The 26,947-nt window shown below is 39.5% G+C and overlaps 1 protein-coding gene across 1 annotated transcript in view; it reads right to left on the bottom strand.

The window, feature by feature from the left end:
* LOC115783188 (complement C3-like) overlaps nt 1-26,643 on the bottom strand; it is a 31,275-nt gene extending 4,632 nt beyond the window's left edge. The window contains exons 1-32 of the mRNA XM_030734283.1: nt 26,498-26,643; nt 21,990-22,185; nt 21,681-21,843; nt 21,433-21,527; nt 19,738-19,826; nt 18,731-18,813; nt 18,517-18,604; nt 18,299-18,404; nt 18,026-18,146; nt 17,732-17,847; nt 17,438-17,584; nt 16,698-16,797; nt 16,458-16,552; nt 16,146-16,337; nt 15,868-16,023; nt 15,465-15,594; nt 14,803-14,871; nt 14,357-14,554; nt 14,143-14,263; nt 13,942-14,030; nt 11,993-12,132; nt 11,174-11,386; nt 10,159-10,222; nt 9,968-10,057; nt 9,577-9,783; nt 9,372-9,447; nt 9,092-9,251; nt 8,854-8,949; nt 5,534-5,684; nt 2,817-2,902; nt 2,350-2,427; nt 2,088-2,243 (exon numbers count right to left, since the gene is read on the bottom strand). Of these exons, the coding sequence (XP_030590143.1) occupies nt 2,088-2,243; nt 2,350-2,427; nt 2,817-2,902; nt 5,534-5,684; nt 8,854-8,949; nt 9,092-9,251; nt 9,372-9,447; nt 9,577-9,783; nt 9,968-10,057; nt 10,159-10,222; nt 11,174-11,386; nt 11,993-12,132; nt 13,942-14,030; nt 14,143-14,263; nt 14,357-14,554; nt 14,803-14,871; nt 15,465-15,594; nt 15,868-16,023; nt 16,146-16,337; nt 16,458-16,552; nt 16,698-16,797; nt 17,438-17,584; nt 17,732-17,847; nt 18,026-18,146; nt 18,299-18,404; nt 18,517-18,604; nt 18,731-18,813; nt 19,738-19,826; nt 21,433-21,527; nt 21,681-21,843; nt 21,990-22,185; nt 26,498-26,568 (3,942 nt within the window). The 5' untranslated portion in view covers nt 26,569-26,643. The remainder of the gene's footprint in view (nt 1-2,087; nt 2,244-2,349; nt 2,428-2,816; nt 2,903-5,533; nt 5,685-8,853; nt 8,950-9,091; nt 9,252-9,371; nt 9,448-9,576; nt 9,784-9,967; nt 10,058-10,158; nt 10,223-11,173; nt 11,387-11,992; nt 12,133-13,941; nt 14,031-14,142; nt 14,264-14,356; nt 14,555-14,802; nt 14,872-15,464; nt 15,595-15,867; nt 16,024-16,145; nt 16,338-16,457; nt 16,553-16,697; nt 16,798-17,437; nt 17,585-17,731; nt 17,848-18,025; nt 18,147-18,298; nt 18,405-18,516; nt 18,605-18,730; nt 18,814-19,737; nt 19,827-21,432; nt 21,528-21,680; nt 21,844-21,989; nt 22,186-26,497) is intronic.
* Nucleotides 26,644-26,947: the final 304 nt, after the last annotated feature.

A 26,947-nucleotide genomic window follows, 5' to 3' on the forward strand; every position in this document is an offset into this window, starting at 1 on the left:
CTCATCAATTCCATCTGTAAGGACAAAATGAAAAAGGCCTAAATCATTGTTAGTGGTGAGACGCATTAGCAAAAAGACAAACACAGAACTAAGTTTTATGAAGTGGATAACCTAAAGCATCAGCAGGAGGACTGGGATGCTATGAGGGGCCATTAGGGACATTGTTACTGAAATGCTGTCACACACACTACTGAAACGCTCTCACACACACTACTGAAATGCACAAACACACACACACACACACACACACCACTGAAACGCGCTCACACACACTACTGAAACACTCACACACACTACTGAAACGCTCTCACACACTACTGAAACACGCTCACACACACTAAGGTTATTTAAAATGTGGTAGTAAACACGGAAGATGGATACTTCATTCAAAAATTTTAATCACGTTTGCTACTGATATAAATTTAACGGTCCATTTTTTCCTTTATCGAGGGTGAAATTGTCTCAAACCTTGAATCGTTTAGCACGCTGTGAAAGTAACTAAATTATTGAGATCTTGCCTAAATGAGATGGGGTTGATGGGAACTACTTTTTCTTCCACCTGGTAAGTGTGTAATGGGCTCGACACACGGGGAGCCACATTGCCCCCTGTCATTCATTTCCTATGGAGTTTGTGCGATGAGGCGACAATCGCTTGCCCTCCTCCCGCCAAATGACCGGCCACATTTGTGCATGTGAAATTTTGTGTTTTCGTATAGGTAGATGTCCACACGTGGGCAGGCAACGCAACCAATGAGCAGAGAGTATGCTACACGCTGAAGTTTGCAACCACTTTCAACATCGAGGAAAGGATCATTTTTGCTGTGTTTGACTTTCCTATATAATAGGAAATAGATAATAAAGGATGAACCCAAGGTTGTCTTATTTTGCAGAGGAGACCTAACAGCAAGATTTCTGTCAGTTCCAGTGAAATCTTCTGACTCTTCATCTTTATTGCCTTGTCTGACAGGGACTGCTTTGAAAATGCTAAAATTGCTCCAATTTCATAACCAATCAAATTTCTTGGAGATAAGTGACGTGAGAGTGTGATTTGCAATGCTGCTATCGCTATCACGATAGCAGCATTGCAAAAGTGTTGTTTGACGCACCCTGTGGGTCCTGCCAATAATGCGTAAGAACATAATGCCTAAGTGCAGCATAAGGCTGCTGCTCACTCAGATGCATGAAGTCACACATGGAGCTTTTTCAGCTCCACAAATAGCTAAGACGTGATCTGTGAATGAGTAATAAATGAGGCTACTACCTCCATGTACTTCTGAGTTTAAAATAAATAAATGAAAGAGATATTTTGTGTTCTTTATGAAGCCGAGATTTGAATGACACCATTTTTTTTAGGTGTTAGTGTGTGCGAGAGCGTTTCAGTAGTGTGTGTGAGAGCCTTTCAGTAATAATATCCCTAACGGCCCCTCATAGGATCCTGTCTCACTTATCAGTTTCACATAAATCTCATGTAGTGGTTGACATCTTAGTTTTGATTGCTGTGTTTTTAGTGTTACTGTGTTGAGAATAGCTGATATACTAAAACAGAAACACTAGTAGTAGTGAGATTTACTCACTGTCATTGGCTGTATTGTGGTTATGAGGCTGTGAAGCCTTTCAGTTATTTTGGTTATTTATTTTTAGGTGCTTTGCTGTTGGCACTGAGTTAATACTTAAACACTTAAAGAACGACCCTGTGTTTGTCCTCATTCATACAGGGATTCGTAATCTAAGTGAATACCAGGCCATGTTGTGGAGTAACGCAAAAGTAATGTGATGAGTGGTATAAATTGCTAGATTTTTTTGCTATACTTTTTCAAAAAGTAACCAGTAAGGCAGTATGTAAGGCAGTTTTTCTGTAAGAACCCCAAACAGTGCATCTTCCAAAGTGTTTTGTGTTATGTCGATCATTCAGAAAGTTACAATAAACATTATGTTTGCAAGTCAAGTTTCTAACTACAGTAGCTTGTTGATATACCTAACATTTTTATCCACCTAAAGGCATTTTTTTAGTGTTTTATCCTAAGTTGTGGTACTGACTAAGTCTCTATCCAGAGTGACTTTGTGTTTGTGAAAGAGCGTGCTCTCACTTTAGATGTTCTTGTGGCATAGTGGTTATCCCTGTTGAAGTTGAACTTGTCAGGCGCTGACCTTCCTGGCAACTTGATGTCCACATTCAGATCATAGTTTGGTTCTTGAGCATTGATCCAGTACTCTGCTACAGCCTGATAGACCATTATAGTAGCCTGGTGGGGAAAAGGTGAGGGAGATAAAGGAATGCAAATGTTATAAGATGATATAGTATGTATTAAAAAAGGGAGGTATCTTGACTGACATGAAGTTTGGTGTTACCTGAGTTGATCCATATCCTCCGCCCACCTTCTGTTGTTGGTTGAACCATCTCAGAATAGGTCTGGCATCTTCAAAGTTCTTTATTAAACAGGACAAGACAAGGGTAGAGTTACAAATTATGAAGAATATATAAAATTTCTTGTTATGGTTAACAGTTTTCAAAGATACCTTAGAGTTTTAGGCTTTGGAATCTGTTTTTTGTTTTCTTGCTTTTATTAAGATATAAATAAACTTGCCAGATGAAAGAAAACATTCACAAAAATATAAATAACAAAAGGTCAGCTATATATTTCATGATTCATGAACAGGCTGTATAAATCATTATTATTTTTTAACTTGTATTAGCAACTCAAACCTAAATGAAGAAATTATTTTCTTTCTTTGATTTTTGTGTCCAAAACCTATAATATTATAGAGACATATGAATGACAGATGACTCGTTGCTTGTATAAGTTGGGCATGCTCACCTGGGTCTTGACAAGAGCGAGAAGAGCATAAGCTGTGGCCTCCAGGGTGTAAATATGTCCCCTAGGTACAGGCCAGTGAGAAAGCGCTGAACGACACAAACACACAAATGCATTTTTTGTTATTACAATATATCTTAAACAAGCCCACATCAGTAAATCTAGTCAGTCCCTACTATTAAAATAATAATGTGGAAATAGTGAAAAAAAAATACAAGGCTGTCATTGTAGACATTAACACACAAGACTCTGACTATAACAGACACAAACATTCAGACACTGATCTTTGAGTGAGAGTGTAAAGATAAGTGTTTGTTTGTTAACATAAACATTTTTGGGGCTTTAGCCCTTAGCTTGTTTGTCCATACAGAGTTTAAAAAATTTATTAGACCATGTGCCATAAAAACAAGAAAACACAAATATTTTAGAAGTGTGTCAAAAACCTGTTCAAAGCTAAAAATTATATTGTTATTTAAGAAGCAAAAAAAAAAAAAAAAAAAAAATTCATGTTTTTATACCAAAGTTGGAGCAGGCACTATGGACTTCCTCTGAGAAGTCAGAAATTAATCAAGCATAACATGTAACCAATCGCATTCTGTTTAGGATGCAAGTGAATAACTGTAATTCGGCATCTTGATTAAATAATAACAATGTGCTTTACTATACTGCTTTTTCTGCTTCCTGCTTCTGTGTCAAACAGTAAATTTGAAAATTCACAGATAAAAATAATTGTATTTAAAAATAACATTTCAATTAAAGAGCTTGTACATACCAGTGGCTTGACCTTTAAAGAAGCATAAAAAGGATTTTGGCAATTACAATACTGTTGATTTAGGGCAAAAATTTTACATTGGGTGGTGGCCTAATAAATTTGTTAAGCACCGTATGTTTATGTGTCCTGTATGAAAGCACAACACGGACAAGGACAACAAGTGAAAGCACTTTGAGAATAATAGTAATTAGTAATTAATTAGTAGTAATAGTAGTTCTTGTAATACTAGAAATGTCAGAAAATACCAGTCCATTCATTTAAGTGAGACCTTAAACATATATTTCTTCACTACAGTTTTCTTTTTTAGAATTTTCCCATCAGTTTTTCCAGTTTTCCTCCAAACTCTAATGATCATAGTTACCTTACTAATCTATAATTAAGGGGCTTGTAGTCTCTACTGGTCTAACGCTATATGATAAAAATACACTGCTCAAAAAAATAAAGGGAACACTCAAATAACACATCCTAGATCTGATTGAATAAAATATTCTCATTGAATACTTTGTTCTGTACAAAGCTGAATGTGCTGACAACAAAATCACACAAAAATCATCAATTGAAATCAAATTTATTAACCAGTGGAGGCCTGGATTTGGAATCACACACAAAATTAAAGTGGAAAAACACACTACAGGCTGATCCAACTTTGATGTAATGTCCTTAAAACAAGTCAAAATGAGGCTCAGTATTGTGTGTGGCCTCCACGTGCCTGTATGACATCCCTACAACACCTGGGCATGCTCCTGATGAGGTGGCAGATGGTCTCCTGAGGGATCTCCTCCCAGACCTGGACTAAAGAATCCGCTAACTCCTGGACAGTCTGTGGTGCAACGTGACATTGGTGGATGGAGCGAGATATGATGTCCCAGATGTGCTCAATCGGATTCAGCCACATGAAGTCTAGCATTGTCCTGCATTACAAGGAACCCAGGGCCAACCGCACCAGCATATGGTCTCACAAGGGATCTGAGGATCTCATCTTGGTACCTAATGGCAGTCATGCTACCTCTGGCGAGCGCATGGAGGGCTGTGCAGCCCTCCAAAGAAATGCCACCCCACACCATTACTGACCCACTGCGGAACCAGTCATGCTGAAGGATGTCGCAGGCAGCAGATCACTCTCCACAGCATCTCCAGACTCTGTCACGTCTGTCACATGTGCTCAGTGTGAACCTGCTTTCATCTGTGAAGAGCACAGGGTGCCAGTGGCGAATTTGCCAATCCTGGTGTTCTCTGGCAAATGGCAAGCGTCCTGCACGGTGTTGGGCTGTGAGCACAACCCCCATCTGTGGAGGTCGGGCCCTCATACCATCCTCATGGAGTCGGTTTCTAACCATTTGTGCAGACACATGCACATTTGTGGCCTGCTGGAGGTCATTTTGCAGGGCTCTGGCAGTGCTCCTCCTGTTCTTCCTTGCACAAAGGTGGCGGTAGCGGTCCTGCTGCTGCTGCCCTTCTACGGCCTCCTCCACATCTCCTGGTGTACTGGCCTGTCTCCTGGTAGCACCTCCAGCCTCTGGACACTACGCTGACAGACACATCAAACCTTCTTGCCACAGCTCGCATTGATGTCCCATCCTGGATGAGCTGCACTACCTGAGCCACTTGTGTGGGTTGTAGAGTCCGTCTCATGCTACCACGAGTGTGAAAGCACCACCAACATTCAAAAGTGACCAAAACATCAGCTAGAAAGCATAGATACTGAGAAGTGGTCTGTGGTCCCCACCTGCAGAACCACTCCTTTATTGAGTGGGTCTTACTAATTGCCAATAATTTCCACCTGTTGTCTATTCCATTTGCAAAACAGCATGTGAAATTGATTATCAATCAGTGTTGCTTCCTGAGTGGACAGTTTGATTTCACAGAAGTTTGATTTACTTGGAGTTATATTGCGTTGTTTAAGTGTTCCCTTTATTTTTTTGAGCAGTGTCTATATGTGTGAACAAACCTGGGGAAGCAAACTTGTAGAGGATCTCTTTGTTCAGTTTGTTTTCATTGGCCAGTGCATATGATGTCATTGCCACAGCATAGGGGTTGGTGAGGCTGGGCAGGCGCTTCTCCAGGTAATCCACTGCTTTGTCTATACTGCCTGGCAGACTCTGAGCAGATGGAAAAGGAAGAAAGATGAGTGGAGAACCAAACAGACCATAAAAAGCCATAATATTAACTCCTGTGTAGGAATGTTGGAGCATGTTTGTTCTGTTTCCTCTTATGAGTTAAAATTAGGATTTGGACCAGCCAGAATATTGTTAGCCTAATAGTATAATGGCCTAAGTCATATTTTGGCCAAAATTGAGATATCTATCTAAATGAATCTACACTGTTAGCAGAGTAGAATTAGGTAGGTATCTCAAAATATGCCAAAATATGACTTAGGCAATTATGCTATTAGGGTAATGATATGAGCAATGCAGCATAAACAAGCTTTTGGTATATCAAAGTTACACAGAGATGTAGTCCTTATCAATTTATAATTTACAATATCTTTATTGGTTAGAAAATTTAAAATTACCTTTATAAGTTAGAAACTATGATTCTTGTAAGTGTGGTGTGTATTGTTAATATTTTAAATATGTCACATTTGACCTCTGACCTCTAATTTATGGTCAGATAAGGTCAAATGTTTATAAAATGTCTTTATCTTTAAAATCATGTATAAAATTCTGTTGCCTTTGATTGTATTGGCAACATTTAGTAAATGATACCAGTACAGTGGGTATTCAGACGGAAAGTATTCAGACCCCTTTAAATTTTTCACTCTTTGTTTCATTGCAACCATTTGCTAAAATCAAAAAAGTTCATTTTATTTCTCATTAATGTACACTCAGCACCCCATCATGACAGAAAAAAACAGAAATGTAGATATTTTTGCAAATTTAATAAATTTATTAAATATCACATGGTCATAAGTATTCAGACCCTTTGCTGTGACACTCATATTTAACTCACATGCTGTCCATTTCTTCTGATCCTCCTTGAGATGGATCTACTCCTTCATTGGAGTCCAGCTATGTTTGGACTTGAATAGGAAAGGCACACACCGGTCTACATAAGACCTTACAGCTCACAGTGCATCTCAGAGCAAATGAGAATCATGAGGTCGAAGGAACTGCCCAAGGATCTCAGAGACAGAATTGTGACAAGGCACAGATCTGGCCAAGATTACAAAAGAATTTCTGCAGCACTGAAGGTTCCTAAGAGCACAGTGGCCTCCATAATCCTTAAATGGAAGAAGTTTGGGACGACCAGAACTCTTTCTAGACCTGGCCATCCAGCCAAACTGAGCAATCGTGGGGGAAGAGTCTTGGTGAGAGAGGTAAAGAAGAACCCAAAGATCGCTGTGGATGAGCTCCAGAGATGCAGTAGGGAGATAGGAGAAAGTTCCACAAAGTCAACTATCATTGCAGCCCTCCACCAGTCGGGGCTTTATGGCAGAGTGGCCCGACGGAAGCCTCTCCTCAGTTTGCCAAAAAACACATGAAGGACTCCCAGACTATGAGAAATAAGATTCTCTGGTCTGATGAGATGAAGATTGAACTTTTTGGCGTTAATTCTAAGCTGTATGTGTAGAGAAAACCAGGCACTGCTCATCACCTGCCCAATACAATCCCAACAGTGAAACATGGTGGTGGCAGCATCATGCTATGGGCAGCCGATTGCAATTGAAGAAAAGATGAATGTGGCCAAGTACAGAGATATCCTGGAAGAATAGCTCAGGACCTCAGACTGGGTCGAAGTTTCACCTTCCAACAAGACAATGACCCTAAGCACACAGCTAAAATAACAAAGGAGTGGCTTCAGAACAACTCTGTGACCATTCTTGACTGGCCCAGCAAGAGCCCTGACCTAAACCCAACTGAGCATCTCTGGAGAGACCTGAAAATGGCTGTCCACCAATGTTCACCATCCAATCTGACGGAACTGGAGAGGATCTGCAAGGAAGAATGGCAGAGGATCCCAAAATCCAGGTGTGAAAAACTTGCTGCATCATTCCCAAGAAGACTCATGGCTGTACCAGCTCAAAAGTGTGCTTTTACTCAATACTGAGCAAAGGGTCTGAATACTTATGACCATGTGATATTTCAATTTTTCTTTTTTAATAAATTTGCAAAAATTTCTACATTTCTGTTTTTTTCTGTCAAGATGAGGTGCTGAGTGTACATTAATGAGAAATAAAATGAACTTTTTAGATTTTAGCAAATGGCTGCAATGAAACAAAGGGTGAAAAAGTTAGAGGGGTCTGAATACTTTCCGTACCCACTGCATATGGAGATTGCAAATATGACATTATACTTTCCATCCAAATATCATGTCACATGTGACCTCTGATCTCACTTTTATATTTCACATCTGCTTTTCTTTCAAGTTGACCCCAAAATGTGTTATATCTTTATAGAAAGTGTTGTCAAGAGGAGAATGAGCTTCCTAGTTAGTTATAATATACTAATAATATTATATGATAAGCTTCAGGTATTCATGTCCAGTGTTTTACGAATCAATACTTATAATCCATTACCTACGCCTACATAATGTTTAGATACAAAATACAAAACTATTCCCTTAAAAGTAAATACTGCCTAGAGAGTGAGCTGCATCAGAGGAGGTTTGTGCACTTGGGGTGCTTCTTGTTCTAAGAGCAGTTTCTAAATTTTAAATTTAAATTTAAGTGTTGTTCCAGTGTTTGGAAATTTAAGAAAATGTATAAGAAAAAAATATTGGAATACTATACAACAAATAATGCTAAATATGTTTAAAAATATGTAAGGCAGGATATTTTCTATTTTCTGTACATTTTATATTTTGTGATTGGTAGGGTAGGACTGGGATTGATTATTCATAAAGCAGTTGTTTTTTCTTTCAGTGTGTTTGAAAAGGGACAAGTATTACAAGATGTTCTCTTCTCCTTGTTCAATTTTTGTTCATGAAAAAACTGCATACTTAATTTGTCTTTTTTTTTTCTCTTAAGGGGAAGGAGAGGAAAAAGAAAAGGACAAACTGCTGTATCATATTATGACATGAAAAAAAAAATAAATAAATATTGTAAATAAAATTTTTTTTTTAATTTAAAAATACAAACCTAATGGCTGAAAATTTGAACATATAGTTAAACATTAATGTCAAGTTTTGTGAGATCTCACATCTGTCTCTATAATATGCTTGACAAAATGAGTAACCAGCTCTACACAGTAATACAATTGCAAGTAAAGCAAATGAAATAAAAGTGGTGATGTACAAAGAGCAAACCTTGCATTCAGGTGAGATACTCACATTGACTATCTCAGAACATATTCCACGTGATTCCTGCATGGCAATGAGGCAGAAGGCTGTCATGGAGGCATCTGAATCTAAGCCGGCCACATCACCCTATAGATGCACACACAAACATATATCAATGTTATTATTATAAAAGGTGATAGGTAGTTGTATGGACCTGGTGTCGCATTTAGTTATTTTTATACTTTAAGTACAGATGAAGAACTGGTGCTAATAAAATCACTGCACTCACGTTCATCTCTCCATGGATTACAGCTGTAAATTCTTTAAAAACGCCATCAGGTTGTTGTCCTTTCAGAATCAGATACTTGACAGCATCACAGATCACATTACTTTGTATTGCAATCAGATTATTGGCCATTGCAAACACCTTGGCGACATAGGCAGTCAGCCTTATAGAGAGGAGGAGGGGGAACAATAAAATAAACAGTTCAAAATCAGTGCAAAATCTGAAATTAAAGCAGAATGTGCAAATTATTGTATGAATAAATATATGTTCATAGGTGCCTCACCAGGTGCTAGTTGGGCGGTCAATAAATGCAGCAAAAGACCCATCTGCTTTACGGTAGGCCAACTCGTTTGTGTAGCCTTGATGAAACAAAAAACAAACAAACAAACAAACAGCAAACTTTTTACTTACTGCTATTCAACTTTTCACTGATTCTTATGTGTTTATCCAGATAGCAAAGAATCTATGGTGCCTATGTGACAGCCTACCAGTTTTTATATGTTGGAGGGCTTCATTGCGTTTCCCAAAGCCCACAGTTTCCCACTGGTTGGTTCTGTCTAAATACAAGGTTGCAATAACAGGCAGGGTCATTCCAATCATGTTCTGCTCTCCACAGCCTGCTGGTTGTGTGATTAGAGAGCCCATTGAGGTACCACTAATGGCGTTCTCCAGCAGATGAGACATTTGTTCTCTCCCTGTATGCACAGGCATTAAAAATAAAATAGTATAAATCAGTTAAACTTTACAAAGCAAAGCTTTACAATAACCATTGAGGTAGTCAGTTCCCAATGAGAACAATAACAATGTACACCAGTACATGGTTCAGGGTGCTACAGGCATTGGATCACATAAATGGCCCAAATATTAAATACCTCTCACCTGTCACAGAGATCTGTGTGCTAGTAGGTGTGTTTGGAACCAAAGTGCTCTTGGGAATTCTACTGTTGAGAACTTCCTTCTGTACACCATCTAAAGAGAGAACAAATGTTGAAGTCAGGAGATCAGTGATTACATGAAAAACAAGGATATATGACTTAATTATAATGAAGCTTTTTAATGGATAAACTTACTTTCTCCTTTCTTAACAGGATCTAGAGTTATGATCTGTGGCTGTTTAACCAGTACACCTTCAGGCTGGAAAACAGACAAACATTCTAAATCATTAACAGATAATAGAATGTGATTCAATATTTTCTCTTCTAAGAAAGATAGTATATAAAAAAAAATAATAATAAAAATAAATTAATTAATTAATTAAATAAAAAAAAAAAAAAAAAAGATAGTAAAAATAAATAAACCAGCACGAATAAATGTCACAGTTTGTATAGTTAAGAAAGAGCATCAAACTGCAGTACATTTTAATGTAACAGCTAACATTAGTTCAGAGCACCCCAAAAGCAAAGAGAAGCGAAGTAGCCAGAGGAAGAGCAGGAAATAAATCTACAACATTTCGGGCATTCATAAAGCTTCTGAGGTCTTTGTATGTGTCTATTTCTCCAACATCCAAAGCAATGACAGTGAGATCCAGCTGTTACATCCAGTACATCCCAGAGCCTGAAATAACTGGACATAATTTTTATGCTCTTCTATGTAAATTTGCATTAAAATAAGTCCCACAAAGTATCTGCTTTACTGACTTAACACAGAGAAAACAGTTTGTTACCGTTTTGAACTGACAGCACAAACAAAGTCAGATCTATTTAAATTTGACCTAAACTGTTACCTACTTTTTATTATACGTAATGAAACATTATTTTTGAACATTATTTTTATAGTTTCTACACAAAATATCATTATAATATAATTATTAAAAGGAAATTCTTTTAGCAATGATAATCATGTAGTGAAAGCCCTAATCAATACATACAAAATTATCAGTCTGATGTGTGGCCTGGGACTGAGTCAGATTCTTGATTCTTGCCCCTGTTTTGTGCCTAAACCTCAACAAACGACAACCTTAAAGGATCATTTCTACAGTTTTGGGAGGCCTGTTTACCTTTAGATGAGAAAACAGAGCTTTGTTTAAAAGGGAATTGATAACAGACATATTTTGCGACATGCAAATTGCAAAACTGCTTCTCTTACCACCACCCGCAGCTTCTTCATGACTCCGTCGTTGAGAAATGAGTCCCTGACAGCTGCTTTAACCTCAATGCGCCGCTCTCCCTCTTTCATGGGAATAATGATGAAGGGTACCGATCGTGTAGTCTCGGGCCCGACGGTGACCAGCTGAGTATACTTCCCACGTTTGGAGGCTGAGCTGCACACGTGTGCCTCCTCAAACAACTCCACACGTGCCTTTAAAAAAGGACAAAGATGGAAGAGAAGACTAAGATGTCTATTGGTTCAAAAATGAAGAATATAAAGATCCTATAAAGTCCTCAGTCCTCACTTTTGGCATTTTCAGTACTTCCTTATTTATAGAAAATTAATAGACAACATGAAAAAGTGATCATACTCATAAGTTTTAGTTGATGATAAACCAACAATGATAATCCAGCCTTATTTGAGGAAATGTAATGACCCCAAAAAGTGAATGTTTTTGTGAACACAAAGCTGCAATGCAAATAATAAACTGCACATGACACATGAACAGCACTGTGTTTCAGGCAAGTAATTACAGTTGTTGTGGGGAGTGGTGGCCTAGGGGAGAAGAAGAGGGTTCATCACTGAGAGGACCCTGGTTCAAATCCTCGGGCTGGCATCACTGTGGGTCCCTGAGCAAGCCCACCCCCCCAGGTTGCTCCCCAGGCGCCCCTTGGCTGCCCCCTGCTCCATGCTGTGCTGTGTGTACTACATACTCCATGTGTGTGACGGGTTAAATGCAGAGAATGAATCTCACTGCATGTATATGTATGTGACAAATAAAGCTCTTTCTTTCTTCTCTTTCTGTTCTGTACTTACAGTAATTACATCAGGGCTGTAGTTGTGGAGGATTGCTTTAATTTCTATTTGTTCTCCACGGACAGCAGAATAAGGCAGCCTGAGATCAATGAAGAAATCCTTCCTGACAATGACCTCAAATGGATCGCCAACACAGATTCCTTAAAGAAAAGATGCAGAAAACAGTGAAAAAGAAGAAAAGAACATCAGTGGTGGGGATATCCTCCTGTCATCAATAAAAATATGAGCTAAATTTAGAGGTTTAAATAACATTACAGGCTCATTTCATAACAGAAAACCCTTCAGCAGACATCTTGAAAGCTATTTTGCCCAGATGGATGAATGGATGGATGGATGGATATCATGTTGCACATCTTTGAAAAGCAAAGAACACATATGTCTAATTTCATGGCTCAATGTTTTGTGGTTTTGGATTCTATAGCCTGAAAGATAAAACCTCATGGACAGATGGACAGTATAAGTATATACAGGTGCTGGTCATAAAATTAGAATATCATGAAAAAGTTGGTTTATTTCAGTAATTCCATTCAAAAAGTGAAACTTGTATATTATATTCATTCATTACACACAGACTGATATATTTCAAATGTTTATTTATTTTAATTTTGATTATTATAACTGACAACTAATGAAAACCCCAAATTCAGTATCACAGAAAATTAGAATATTGTGAAAAGGTTCATATTGAAGACACCTGGTGCCACACTCTAATTAGCTAATTAACTCAAAACACCTGCAAAGGCCTTTAAATGGTCTCTCAGTCTAGTTCTGTAGGCTACACAATCAGACTGCTGACTTGACACTTGTGCAAAAGATGACCTTTGACACCTTGCACAAGGAGGGCAAGACACAAAAGGTCATTGCTAAAGAGGCTGGCTGTTCACAGAGCTCTGTGTTCAAGCACATTAATAGAGAGGCGAAGGGAAGGAAAAGATGTGGTAGAAAAAAGTGTACAAGCAATAGGGATAACTGCACCCTGGAGAGGACTGTGAAACAAAACACATTCAAAAATGTGGGGGAGATTCACAAAGAGTGGACTGCAGCTGGAGTCAGTGCTTCAAGAACCACCACCCACAGATGTATGCAAGGCATGGGTTTCAGTTGTCGCAGTCCTTGTGTCAAGCCACTCTTGAACAAGAGACACCATCAGAAGCGTCTCGCCTGGGCCAAAGAGAAAAAGGACTGGACTGCTGCTGAGTGCTCCAAAGTTATGTTCTCTGATCAAAGTAAATTTTGCATTTTCTTTGGAAATCAAGGTCCCAGAGTTTGGAGGAAGAGAGGAGAGGCACAGAATCCACGTGGCTTGAGGTCCAGTGTAAAGTTTCCACAGTCGGTGGTGGTTTGGGGTGCCATGTCATCTGCTGGTGTTGGTCCACTGTGTTTTCTGAGGTCCAAGGTCAACACAGCGGTCTACCAGGAAATTTTAGAGCACTTCATGCTTCCTGCTGCTGACCAACTTTATGGAGATGCAGATTTCATTTTCCAACAGGACTTGGCATCTGCACACAGTGCCAAAGCTACCAGGACCTGCTTTAAGGACCATGGTATCCCTGTTGTAATTGGCCAGCAAACTCGCCTGACCTTAACCCTGTAGAAAATCTATGGAGTATTGTGAAGAGGAAGATGTGACATGCCAGAGCCAACAATTCAAAAGAGCTGAAGGCCACTATCAGAGCAACCTGGGCTCTCATAAGTAATATTCTAATTTTCTGAGATACTGAATTTGGGGTTTTCATTAGTTCTCAGTTATAATCATCAAAATTAAAAGAAACAAACATTTGAAATATATCAGTCTGTGTGTAATGAATAAATATAATATACAAGTTTCACTTTTTGAATGGAATTACTGAAATAAATCAACTTTTTCATGATATTTTAATTTTATGAGCAGCACCTGTATGTGAAGTGAGGGACAGATAAAAGTCCTATTTTTATCACTGAATCCTCACCGTGAGTTCTTGACAGACCAATGGCAGTGAACTGCCAGGTTGTGATTGAATCTTGCAAAGGAACCCTTTTCTCAGCTGATGTCGTGGCACTGAAACACAGAAAAGTATTAACAGTTTGAGGGGTAGCTTAAATGTTACTGCTTTAATTAATTAATTTATCAGCTCATTTGCGTGTGTGCGTAAAGTTTGCACATGACTCACCAGTTAGGTGCGTTTCCTGGGCAAGGTGGCAGTTTAATATCTGACCACAGCCAACTTTCAGGGAAATTGGTTCGAGTAATAATATCAGTGCTGTCCATGAAACTGTTGTCTTCTCCCTCACCTGATTTTTGAGGAAAAATTATATCATTTTAAGTTTTATGACAAATGTATAGTTATAGATAACCACCGACCATCTCTTGTGTCTGTCACTTACTGCGAGCCAGCTTGAGTTTTTCCTCCCTCTTCTCTGCTCGAAGATTTTCCACTGCCTTGCAGCAGTGCAGGAAAGCATCACGACAGGTTGGACCATCCACAATGTACTCGCTGCGTACCTCACAGGTGTATGAAAGGGGGGTTTCCCTCATGCCATCCAAACAGCACTCACTTTCTAATTGGTCTGTATAATTTTTTACTGGAAAGAAAGAAGTTTGTAGAAGGATAAGAAGAACGATTCACTGTAAAGTTCCAAATATTGTTGTAAACATGTTTTTTTTAATGAATAGAAATGATTGTAATGATGTCAAAAGCTAAAGTAACGATTTTCATCTTTTCACATTTTCATCTTTTTTCTAACACATAGCCTGACAAAAATAAAAACAGTGATATGTGAAGGGGAAAAAAGGATTTAAATGTTTATTTATTTAGAGCAGGGATTCTTACATAAGCTGGTTCTGACGTCCAGTGTAGCAGCGTTACGTTTCTTCCTGTTAGCGGGCTCACATTTCATTTCTGTAAAATGCAACAGAGATAAAATCTACCAACAGGCCTGAGTCTGAACTTGGTTTTTGTTACTTTGATATGAACAAAATGACACATCCTATTTGTTGGACTCTAGAAACATGACAGAAATAATGTTTTAATAATTAATTTAAAAAATATATATACCTAAAAGATCAGCTGTGATTGGTGAAATGAAAATGCCTCAAAGTTGTGTTCCTTTGTCTTTTCAGCAAAAATATGATGAAAGCATAATCTAAAATATGTCTAGTGGGCATATAAAACCAAAACTATCTGGCATATAAAAGCAGATAATATTAGTTTTACATGCCCACAGATTAAGATCTGTTGCTGAAATTTTTGTCACCATCACAAAACAAAGTGAAAAAGTTATATTTAAAAATTGATCAGCAGCAAACCACTAGAAAATAGAGTGTTTGAACTCTAATGGTATGTTTGTGATGAACAGGAAACCCCAACATTCTTCAAGGATACAACACTGAAGCCTAAAGAAAAGTAGATTTTGCAGAGTGAAAAGTACACTTGCAACCCCATTAGACCATGGGGGAGAAATTAGGGTATTCTGTTGAGTAAAATATTGTCACCTTGTCTATATGCAGTCCCAGAAGCAGTGTTTGTCTCAAACAACAGCCCAGCATCAAAGAAGACACTCATACTGTCCTTTCCTCCACCTGGGGTGCAGCCTGTGTCATACTTTTCTACTATGTCCCACACCTGCATGTTAGAAATACAAACACATACAGGATGTAAGTCAAACAGACATTGTGTAACAGCAAATTTAAGAGGACTTGCATGTGTCTTGTGTGACACAAGCACGGTTCACAAGTCTATTAAAAAGTAGGCCTGAAAATAAACATGTATCTTATTAACAACTCACAGCACATTACATTACATTCACCCTCACATAGGATTCACATTTAGATTCAAGTTTTTGGAGTGTATGCAATACTTATAAAAATAATACTGCTAAAATAATAGAAAAGTTGCCTTTTTCTGTGTCAGGCGGTGCTTGTTGTTCAGGACGTAGACGCCTTTGTCAACTGCAACCAGTCCCACTGTGGCTTCTGGATCTCCTGTGATTTTCAGACTAAGCATCTTGCGAGGCTCATAGACTGCAACAGGTCTTGCTGACTCCAGTTTCAGCTAAAGGTGTGACATGCAGATTTGTACATGTTAAAAAATATACTCTGCTGTAGAAATGAGTAACATCTGTGCATTTTATCTGTCCAAGATTCGCTCTTCCACATCTCTGTTGAGTCTCTTACAGTGCCCATGCAGGTGTCTTTTACATCCACCCAAACAGAGTCTGATACCACTTCAGTAGGACTTGGATGGTAGTAAGCTATGATCCGGAACGATGGCAGCATTTCTTTGGTGATTGGTTCAATCAGGGAAATCAGTTGTTGGCCTCTTGCATTGTAACGGCCATATTTCACTACCTGACCTCTGCTCTGGATCTGGGGAAACAGATTTACACATCAGTACTTAATACCTCAAGTACATATATATGTACAGGACTGATTGTTGGGCCACAGCAAAAATAGTTACATATGTGCTAAATAAATAACATTTCTTACGAGATAAGTGATATCTTGATTTTGACCTGATGGCTTGTTGAGATTGAGGTTGATTTTTAGGTTGTCTCCTAATGTCAGCTCGGCTGTATCCATGCCTGCAAATTAGACATGTTTCAATAAGAGCAATAAATTGAACAGATTTATTTTAGTGAATGTTTCACCCAGTACATTTCCACTTCTACCTACCATTACATTTTTACACTTTACTTGTATGCAATGATTCTTCAGGATTTTTCTTACCTATATGGATAAAACTGTTGCTGTTGCTCCTGTATGGATTAGCCCTCATCTCTGCTGAAGCTTGTCTGTCGTCTGTGAGTATAGGATCATTGGTCTTTGCCTGTAATTAAAGGCGCACACACATAAGCCAGACTAAGCATAAGCAACAAGGTAATATAAGTGATAATTAAGTAATAACCTATAATATGTTATTGTAGCAAGGGGTGGAAAATTATCTTTGTCACTTGGATACAGTATATATGTAAGCAAGGGTTAAAGTGGGCCAGAACGATCTGAAATAACATGCGGGAACCTTCAGTTAATGAGTAGATAAATCTGATATGCAGTTTAATAAAAATACTATCAAGCAAGTTCATTTTTCATGTGACTCTGCCTGGAGTTCTTCCACAGAGGCAGTTACTTCCTGCTCCTGCTAAAACATCTGTTTTCTCCTTTTCATCCCTGTTGTGTGTCCCTGCATTCAGATGTCAATAAAACTGCAGTTGCAGTACTCAGTGTGTAGTTAGCAGTACTGAAGAAAACAATTAATAGACATTATAAAAAGAACAGTGTTTCTCAACAAATATCAGCTGAAGTCAAAATCTATCTATCTATCTATCTATCTATCTATCTATCTATCTATCTATCTATCTATCTATCTATCTATCTATCTATCTATCTATCTATCTATCTATCTATCTATCTATCTATCTATCTATCTATCTATCTATCTATCTATCTATCGCAATCATCATCCTTACAGTGATTATCAGCTGTTGGTCATTTCCCCCGGTATTGATGGTAAGCCGTGCCATGCCATTAGCTGCAGTGATCCCCCTGACCGCACCAGGATTAACTACTACTGGAACACGTTCTGCTGGAGTTTCATCAGGATTTAAGACTTCAACCTGACACCAGAAAAAAATATACTTAACCAAAAAGTGTGCACTACAAATTATGATTTGAATTCTACATTGGAACTAATGATGCATGAAAATTAAGTTTTCAAAGCGTAATATGATATCAGACTATGGAAATGTAAATTTGTGCGTTACCGCAACATCGAAGGACATTCCTGGCTTGAAATATTTTGGAGTTCGTTTGAAGTGGATGGCATACGGTGATGTGACAATCTGGATACCTCTCAGTTCAGCTTCCACCATTTCACTACCTGTGACAGGATGCAGAAACATAATTATAGGCACACAAAAACTGATTACCAGTATGTTTTTAACTGAATTGAGTTTTATTTATATAGCACCAAATCACAACAAGGTAACAGCCCTACAATAATACAGAGAAATGCAAATATTCTGAACAGGCACAAAAAGACAGTCTTTCTTTCTTACCACTCTCCGTCAGCACACTGACAGATACAAATATGGCGCCCCCCACAAGGTTATTGATGTTATTCTCAGCCCTTGTAATGTGCTCCCTTTTCAGTACCACCACTCCTTTCCCGGCTTCAATCTAATGCAGCATGATAAAATTATACATGTGAATATATGCTGTACAGTAATGGCACAGTAATACAGTTTGTGAGCAGCAGGCTGTATTTAAACTCTTATGCCAGCATTACTTTTTATGGACATGGTAAATCTTGAGAATAAATATGGGCTCACCGGCACTCTTTGAAGAGACTCTGGAAAGCTCTGCTTACTTTGGTCCTTTTTGATAACCCCAAATACCACATAGGCTGTTCCATCCACGTCTTGATCAAACAGATACCTTAAAATGCAAAATAAAGGCACATTTGTGAACTCCCATTTTGAAGCCTGGTCAAAATGTAACAATAAAGGATCACATGCATATTACTTAAATCCACAAAGCCATTACATACGTAGCTTTGATGTTGATGGTGAGGTCTCGGCTGTCCACATAGAAGAATTTAGATACTGGTGTCAGTTTTACCTCAAAACTGGGAAGAACTGAAAGATTAAAAGATTTTCTGTTGAGTTCAAGTTGTTATCAGTAATGCAAATTCAAAACCTGAAATTTTTAGTAGACAGTAAATAAATGTTGTGCAGGTACAGTACAGATAATGGGACACTCACCGTACTCTTTGACCTCGAACTCTGCAGAATAGGTTTGCTGTGGGTTGCTGTGGAACTTGGCCACCACCTTCCACACTCCAGTGCTACACACACACACGCACGCGCACACACACACACACACACACACACACACACACACACACACACACACACACACACACACACACACACACACACACACACACATTTCAATAATTCTGCACAAAGGATTTCATGTATAGTGAGTTACAGAAAGGACCATCTACAGAAACATATATTTCTTTTCATACTCTTTTGGGATGATTTTCTTTTACATGTCACATCCCTACTTTGCCATATCTATTGTTTGAGAGTTTATCTTTAGATTTTCAAATGAATGTAGTCGTACAAGGAAAGCACCCTCCTAAATTAAGCTGCACTCTTGCTAGATTTGACAGTATAAAGCTTTTATTTAACAGGGTACTATGTGATGAACGCTTCTAAAAAATGGACACCATTGTCCTTTAGAGAATATAAGCTATAATATAATCAGTAAAGATGTACCTTTGGTTGCTTTTAATATTTTGTTATTTAAGCACATCAGCATTTATGGGATTCAACTACAAAAGAACATTACAAAATGTTCCAGTATTTTTACAGCAGTTTTTGGTGTCCAGAGTATAAATGTCATGCTCACGATACAAAAACTCAAAGCAAAATGTGCAAATGCCCAAGAACTCAGAAATAGTTTCTTGGTTAACCACTATATTGGCTTGATTATGTACTGTAGGTGTACAAGTTTATATTATGCAAGATTGATATTATAGAAAAAATTTTTATATAATATACACTTGTATTCACTTTAATTATTTAGAATGTTATTTGTTTAAATTAAAATCACCTGTTCACTGTGCAAAATTACAATGTGCACACAATGAAACACAGCTACAAATAACAACAACAACAATGACAATAACAATATTATTATCAATAATAATGATGATGATGATGATGAATTTATAGAATTACATTTAAAATTTAATACTCACCTAACAATTTCACCAAGCTGGAACTCTCCAGAGTAGATACCTGATTTTAGAGAGAGTGCATCAAGTGGTAAAACAATGCCATCAGGTGTCTGAAAAACAAAAAAATCAACCATTAACAGCGAGACCTGCTTTTAGTTTTGCAAATTGATGCTGCACTACAAAGCCTAATCCACAGCCTGGACAGCACATTAGTTTTAAACATTACATTACTTGTGTATATTTGCATCTATAATTATAGATGCAAATATACACTCCTGATCAAAATCTTAAGACCAGTTAAAAAATTGCAAGAATTTGCATTTTGCACTATTGGATCTTAAGAATGTTCTAAGTAGAGCTTCACAATGCTAAAAGAAGGAATTGGCGCAAGAGACAAAAACTTTTGAGCAGGGAATTTATTGAAAACTGCATTTACACTCAAACATGATTTTTTCAGTTGATCAAAAGTTTAAGACTAAAGCCTTTAAAAGCCAAAAGCTGTGCAAAAATTTGGATTCCATGTCATTTTCTGTCAAGTCTTTACACTGTCAAGACCTGATGGCAAAAGCAAAAAAGCTCACTGAATTTGAAACTGGTAGGATTGTTGAGCTGCATAAGCAAGGCCTCTCACAACGTGCCATCAGTGCTGAGGTTGGACGCAGTAAGACAGTCATTTTGCATTTTTTAAATGATCCTGAGAGTTATGGAGCAAAAAAAGTCAAGTGGTAGACCCAGTTGGACTTTGCAAGGGTGTACCAAACATGGGACATTGAAAGGTGGAAGAAAGTTGTCTTCTCTGATGAGAAAAAATTTAACCTTGATGGTCCTGATGGCTTCCAATGTTACTGGCATGACAAGGAGATCCCACCTGAGATGTTTTCTACACGGCACAGTGGGGGGTGCGCCATCATGATTTGGGGTGTTTTCCTTCAATGGAACAATAGAGCTTCAGGTTGTGCAGGGGCGTCAAACAGCAGCTGGCTATGTGGAGATGCTGCAGCGGGCATCCCTCATGACTAAGGACCCTTGTCTGTGTGGTAATGACTGGGTTTTTCAACAGGACAGTGCTGCAGTTCACAATGCCCGCCTGACAAAGGACTTCTTCCAGGAGAATAACATCACACTTTTGGACCATCCTGCATGTTCCCCTGATCTAAATCCGATTGAAAACATTTGGGGATGGATGGCAAGGGAAGTTTACAAAAATGGACATCAGTTCCAGACAGTGGATGCCCTTCGTGAAGCCATCTTCAACACTTGGAGCAACGTTCCCACTAGCCTCCTGGAAACACTGGCATCAAGCATGAGTCCTTTTTTTGACACTTTGATTTCTGTTTTGAGGGGGTTTTCGGGTTTTTTTGAGCTATGGTCATAAACTTTTGATCAGCTGAAAAAATCATGTTTGAGTGTAAATGCAGTTTTCAATAAATTCACTGCTCAAAAGTTTTTGTCTCTTGTGCCAATTTCTTCTTATAGCATTGTGAAGCTCTACTTAGAACCTTCTTAAGATCCAATAGTGCAAAATGCAAATTCTTGCAATTTTTTAACTGGTCTTAAGATTTTGATCAGGAGTGTATAAGATTTTAGATTTTATTAAGATTTTATTGGACACAGTTGATATGTTTTGGTTCTTTTGTTAATTTGCAAAGAAGAAATTGTTTTCCTTGTTATGGCTGATTACATAATATTAATTTCATTAAGAATAAAACACATTACCACAAACTCAATGGCAATGGAAACACCAATTTGGCCTGCTTCGTTCCTCTCCACAGGCTCCATCTGGGGTGTCAATGCAAATATCCTGAAATAAACTGAAGGGAAGGGAAGACTTTATAGTAAAACACTGACTGGATTTTGTCTGATTTTCACTGAATGCATCAATAAAAATCTAAAGTGTGTTAAATATATTTTCACAGAGTAGTATGGGTGGGTGTTTCTCAGTCATGAGGTAGCACTGGACTCACCTTTGCTGTTGGGTGTATAAAGGGTCTTATCAGTCTGAATGAAGATGTAACCAGACTGGAAGGACACCATAACGACTTTCTCCAGCAATCGGTCAGGGAACTGAGCTTGTAGGTATACATACTGCTTCATGCTGGGATCTTTACTGAAGTCTCCAGCAGGGATCTGAAACCAGTATGAAGAGACATGAGTGTGTGAAGAGTTGGGTGGCATATTCAATGATGAGCATTTCTGGATTCAACATGTATTGTTTAAGGTTGTAAATAATAACAATAACAGTATCATATTAAGTAAATGAGTATTTTAATCACCGTTATTTTCCCGAGCTCCTGGAAATTATTTGCACTGTTAAGGGTCACAGCTGTTGTTGCCAGCTTTTTGGTTTTGGTTGGATGGTTCATCACATTGATTTCAACCCTAAGGTCTCCTCCGCTGCAGTCTTGACACTCCACAAAGATGTTTTCTGCTGTTCCCACCCGCAACAAGTTGGGGGCAGACATCACTTGCCTGCAGAGCAGGGGTGACAGAGAGAGATGTTAAAGGTACTAATCTCTGTGTAGAAAAATATATGCTGTTACAGACTAATGAATAAACCAGTTTTTACTTTATTACTTTATGCATTTTAGACACTGTGACAAAAATAATTTGTGTCTTGACACACAATTTACAGATTCTCATTTTTTAAATAATTTTTTTTAATAAAGATTTTGTGGCTTAATACTTTTACAAAAAGTATTTCACAAGTGTTTTTACATGTGAACCTTGAATAAATATATATTTTCAATGTCCTTTTTTATGGCCTTGAGAAAGCAGAAGGAGCCATTAAGAAAATATAATAAATAAATAAATCTACTCCTCTTTAATTATCTTATAACCTTCCTGTGTTTTCCATGGGAATTCTTTCAGCTGGTGAGAGCGGACCGGAGCATGAGGGAGAGTGGTAAGAGGAGAGGTGGGGGACTGGCGATGTACGTTAATGAGAGATGGTGTAACCCAGGACACATCACTGTGAAGGAGCAGCGCTGTACCAAAGACATTGAACTGTTAGCGGTTAGCGTTCGGCCATACCACCTGGCCCGGGAGTTTTCACATGTTATTGTGTTAACTGTTTACATCCCGCCGTCGGCCGACGCTACAGCAGCCTGTGAGGACATCCACACCACCGTCTCTCAGTTACAGACGGCACATCCGCAGTCCCTGATTATCATCTCTGGGGACTTCAACCATGCCTCACCTTCTTCCACTCTCCCTAACTTCACCCAATATGTTGACTGCCACACAAGGGACAATAAAACTCTAGACCTGCTGTTTGCTAACACAAAGGAGGCTTACAGCTCATCACCTCTACCCCCGCTTGGCCACTCAGACCACAACCTGGTCATTCTTCACCCCACCTACACCCCCATTGTGAAGAAGAAACCCCCCACCAAGAAGATAATAAGACTGTGGTCTGAGGACTGCAGTGAGGCACTGAGAGACTGTTTTGAATCTACAGACTGGCAGGAACTCTGCAGGCCTCACGGTGAGGACATTGACGCCCTCACCCACTGCATCACAGACTACATGAACTTCTGTGTGGAGAACACTGTGCCAACCAAGAAGGTACGGTGCTTCTCCAACAATAAACCGTGGGTGACCCCAGAGCTGAAGGCCCTGCTGAACGAGAAGAAGAGGGCCTTCAGATCTGGAGACAAGGAGGAACTGAGGAGAGTGCAAAAGGATGTGAAATACAAGATCCGGAGAGGCAAAGAGAGCTTCAGGAGGAAGATGGAGGAACAGCTCCAACATAACAAAGTCCGAGAAGTCTGGAGAAACATGAAAAAAATCTCTGGCCACTTCGAGGACAATGGAGGAGCCACAGTGTCTGCTGACCGGGGGTGGGCTAACGACCTAAACCTGTTTTTCAATAGATTTGACTCTGGGTCGTTGACCACCTCCCCCACCCCTCAGCTCCCATCTGCCCCCCTCCGTATGCTGACCCCCCTCTCTCCTGGTGTAGTGCTATCATTGCCTGCACTCTCCTCACCCTCACCTACAGCGGAGCCAGCCCCATCACCCACCCCAACCCAGCCTCACATCCACCTCACAGCTGATCAGGTGAGAAGTCAGCTCAGAAAGACGAAGATCAGGAAGGCAGCGGGTCCAGATGGAATCAGCCCCAGACTGCTCAGGGATTGTGCAGACCAGCTCTGTCAGGTGGTACTGCATATCTTCAACCTGAGCCTGAATCTGGAGAGGGTTCCTGAACTGTGGAAGACTTCCTGCATAGTTCCAGTGCCAAAGATCGCACAGCCCAGGGAGTCCAACCACTACAGACCTGTGGCCCTGACTTCTCACCTGATGAAGACCATGGAGAGGCTCATCCTTCATCACCTCCGCCCACTGGTGAGCTCAGCGCTGGACCCCCTGCAGTTCGCCTACCAGCCCGGCATTGGGGTGGACGATGCCATCATCTACCTGCTGCACAGATCCCTCTCTCACCTAGAGCAGGCAGGAAACACTGTGAGGGTCATGTTCTTTGACTTCTCCAGTGCTTTCAACACCATCCAGCCTGCACTACTGAGAGGGAAGATGGAGGGAGCCGGAGTAGACAGTCAGCTGACGGCATGGACCATCGACTACCTCACCAACAGACCACAGTATGTGAGGTGCCATGACTGTATGTCTGATGTGGTAGTCTGCAGCACGGGGGCGCCACAGGGCACGGTCCTCTCACCCTTTCTGTTCAGTCTGTACACCTCAGACTTCAGGTACAACTCGGACCACTGCCACCTACAGAAGTTCTCAGATGATACGGCCATCATTGGATGTGTATCAGATGGGAACGACCAGGAATACAGGGGTGTCATCAGTGACTTTATCGGCTGGTGTGAGAACAATGCACTCCAAATCAACGCCAGCAAGACGAAGGAGATGATCATAGACTTCAGGAGGAAGCCACCCCCTACAGCACCAGTGAACATCCAGGGAAAGCATATTGAGACAGTGGTCTCCTACAAATACCTGGGTGTTCATCTCAATAACAAGTTGGACTGGACTACAAACACAGATGTCCTGTATAAGAAGGGCCAGAGTCGACTCCACCTGCTGAGGAGACTGAGGTCCTTTGGTGTCTGCAGGACTCTGTTAAAGACCTTTTATGACACAGTGGTAGCATCTGCCCTTTTCTATGCAGCGGCCTGCTGGGGGGGTGGATGCACCGAAAGGGACAGGAGCAGGATCGACAAACTGGTGCGGAGGTCTAGCTCTGTGTTGGGATGTCCTCTGGAGTCTGTGATGGTGATGGGTGAGAGGAGGATGTTAGCAAAGCTGACATCCATCATGGACAACCCCCATCACCCTCTGCATGAGACCGTGGGTGAGCTGAGCAGCTCCTTCAGTCAGAGACTGAAACATCCTCGCTGCAGGAAGGAGCGCTTTCGCAGGTCATTCATCCCAACAGCAGTTAGACTGTACAACACTTCATAATGTCTTGAGTCACTTGGACACTTTACCTCCTCTGCCATCACTTTATCCTTACAGTCCAGATACATTTTATTTATTACACTCACCCATATAATGCATACCGTGTATGCTGTGTACCTTACCGGCTACAAATGTATATAATATTTTGATATCTGTATATAGTGTTTTGATGTGTGTGTATATGTGTGTATATGTACATGTGTGTATTGACTATATATTTTCTGTATATAGTGCTTATGTATATGTGTATAGTGTTTTTCTATTTTATTCTATTCTATTTTTAGTTTTCTGTACTGAGCTGCTGTAATGCGCAAATTTCCCCGTCGTGGGATCATTAAAGTTTTATCTTATCTTATCTTATCTTCTTCATTGTCAGGCTGATCTTAATGCTTGTTTGCTCAAATTTGAGCTCACAAACATTTTTAAACACTTTATATTTAAATACTGCAATGCAGCCTGATATCAGTTTGCTTCAATTCAATTAAATTTTATTTATATAGCGCCAAATCACAACAAACAGTCGCCTCAAGGCGCTTTGTATTGTGGGTAAAGACCCTACAATAATACAGAGAAAACCCAACAATCAAAATAAGCCCCTAGAGCAGCACTTGGCGACAGGGGGAAGGAAAAACTCCCTTTTAACAGGAAGAAACATCCATCAGAACCAGGCTCAGGGAGGGGCAGTCATCTGCCGTGACCGGTTGGGCTGAGGGGAGAGCCAAGGAGACAAGGAGACAAGGAGCCATAGTGACAACAAAAAGAGGTTGCCTGTGTAAACACTGGATGTTTTAACCCATGTAAAGGTTCAACTGGGGCTGTCATTTTTCGGGTAAATTCAGGCTGGTTGTGAGCTGTTGGCTGGACTTTCAACACAATGAGTGATTTATTGATTGTCTTGATTAAGGTCCAGAACTGGATCAATAAGTCTTGTCACAGTGCCTCTGGAGTCTGTTTGCTTTGTCTGGCGTAATGCACCAGTGTGCAAACTCTGAACAAAGTTTAGGACAACTTCATGGCATCACTTTAAAAACTAGATTACCTTGACTTATGTTACACAAACTGCAGACCTGGCTGCAGCTTCTCATTATGCAAGATTAAAATAAAATTAAGTTAATAAAATTAGATTGAATTTTTCTTCATTCACAATATTTTAAATACCAGCTATGCCTCCTTATTCAATCAACAATGTGAATCTATATATATATATGCAATAATAAAATAAAAATAAATAAATAAAATAAAATGCAACATTCTGCACACATCCAAGTCAATAACATTGACAGAAAAAGCTTTGTTTTTCATGACTTAATTCAACCTCACTGGGAATATGTAGAAGTACTGCAGGTCTACTTACAGCTGAGCTCCATCAGCCAGAGAAGTCAGGGAAGCTAAGGCCAGAGCGGCCAGCAGCAGAGGCCCCCTCATTATCCTGATCCTTTTCTGCTACTAAAGTAGACTATGGCCCCGCAGCATCCTCCTTTTATCCTCTAACCTCGCTCCTCCCGTATCCCCACACACGCACCCCTATACGCACAATTTCCCGGCAGCAGTTGAGAAACTGTTCAGTCCTGATAAATGTTATCCTTTCTCTGAAGAAACAAGTAAACATTAGAAAATCAATAACAGTTTATATATTTGAATAATGTCTTAATGTGCAATTTAGTGGTCAGATCAAATGAATTCTTTTTTTTTCTTGTGAAAATCTGAGTTGCTCATAATTATTGTTCTTTCTAGTTTGAATCAATCTTTTAAATACTCATTACCATGAATATATAAAAACAAGCAGAAGTGGTCTATCAAAGGT

Source organism: Archocentrus centrarchus, chromosome 1 (genome assembly GCF_007364275.1).
Source record: "Archocentrus centrarchus isolate MPI-CPG fArcCen1 chromosome 1, fArcCen1, whole genome shotgun sequence".
Lineage (NCBI taxonomy): Eukaryota > Metazoa > Chordata > Actinopteri > Cichliformes > Cichlidae > Archocentrus > Archocentrus centrarchus.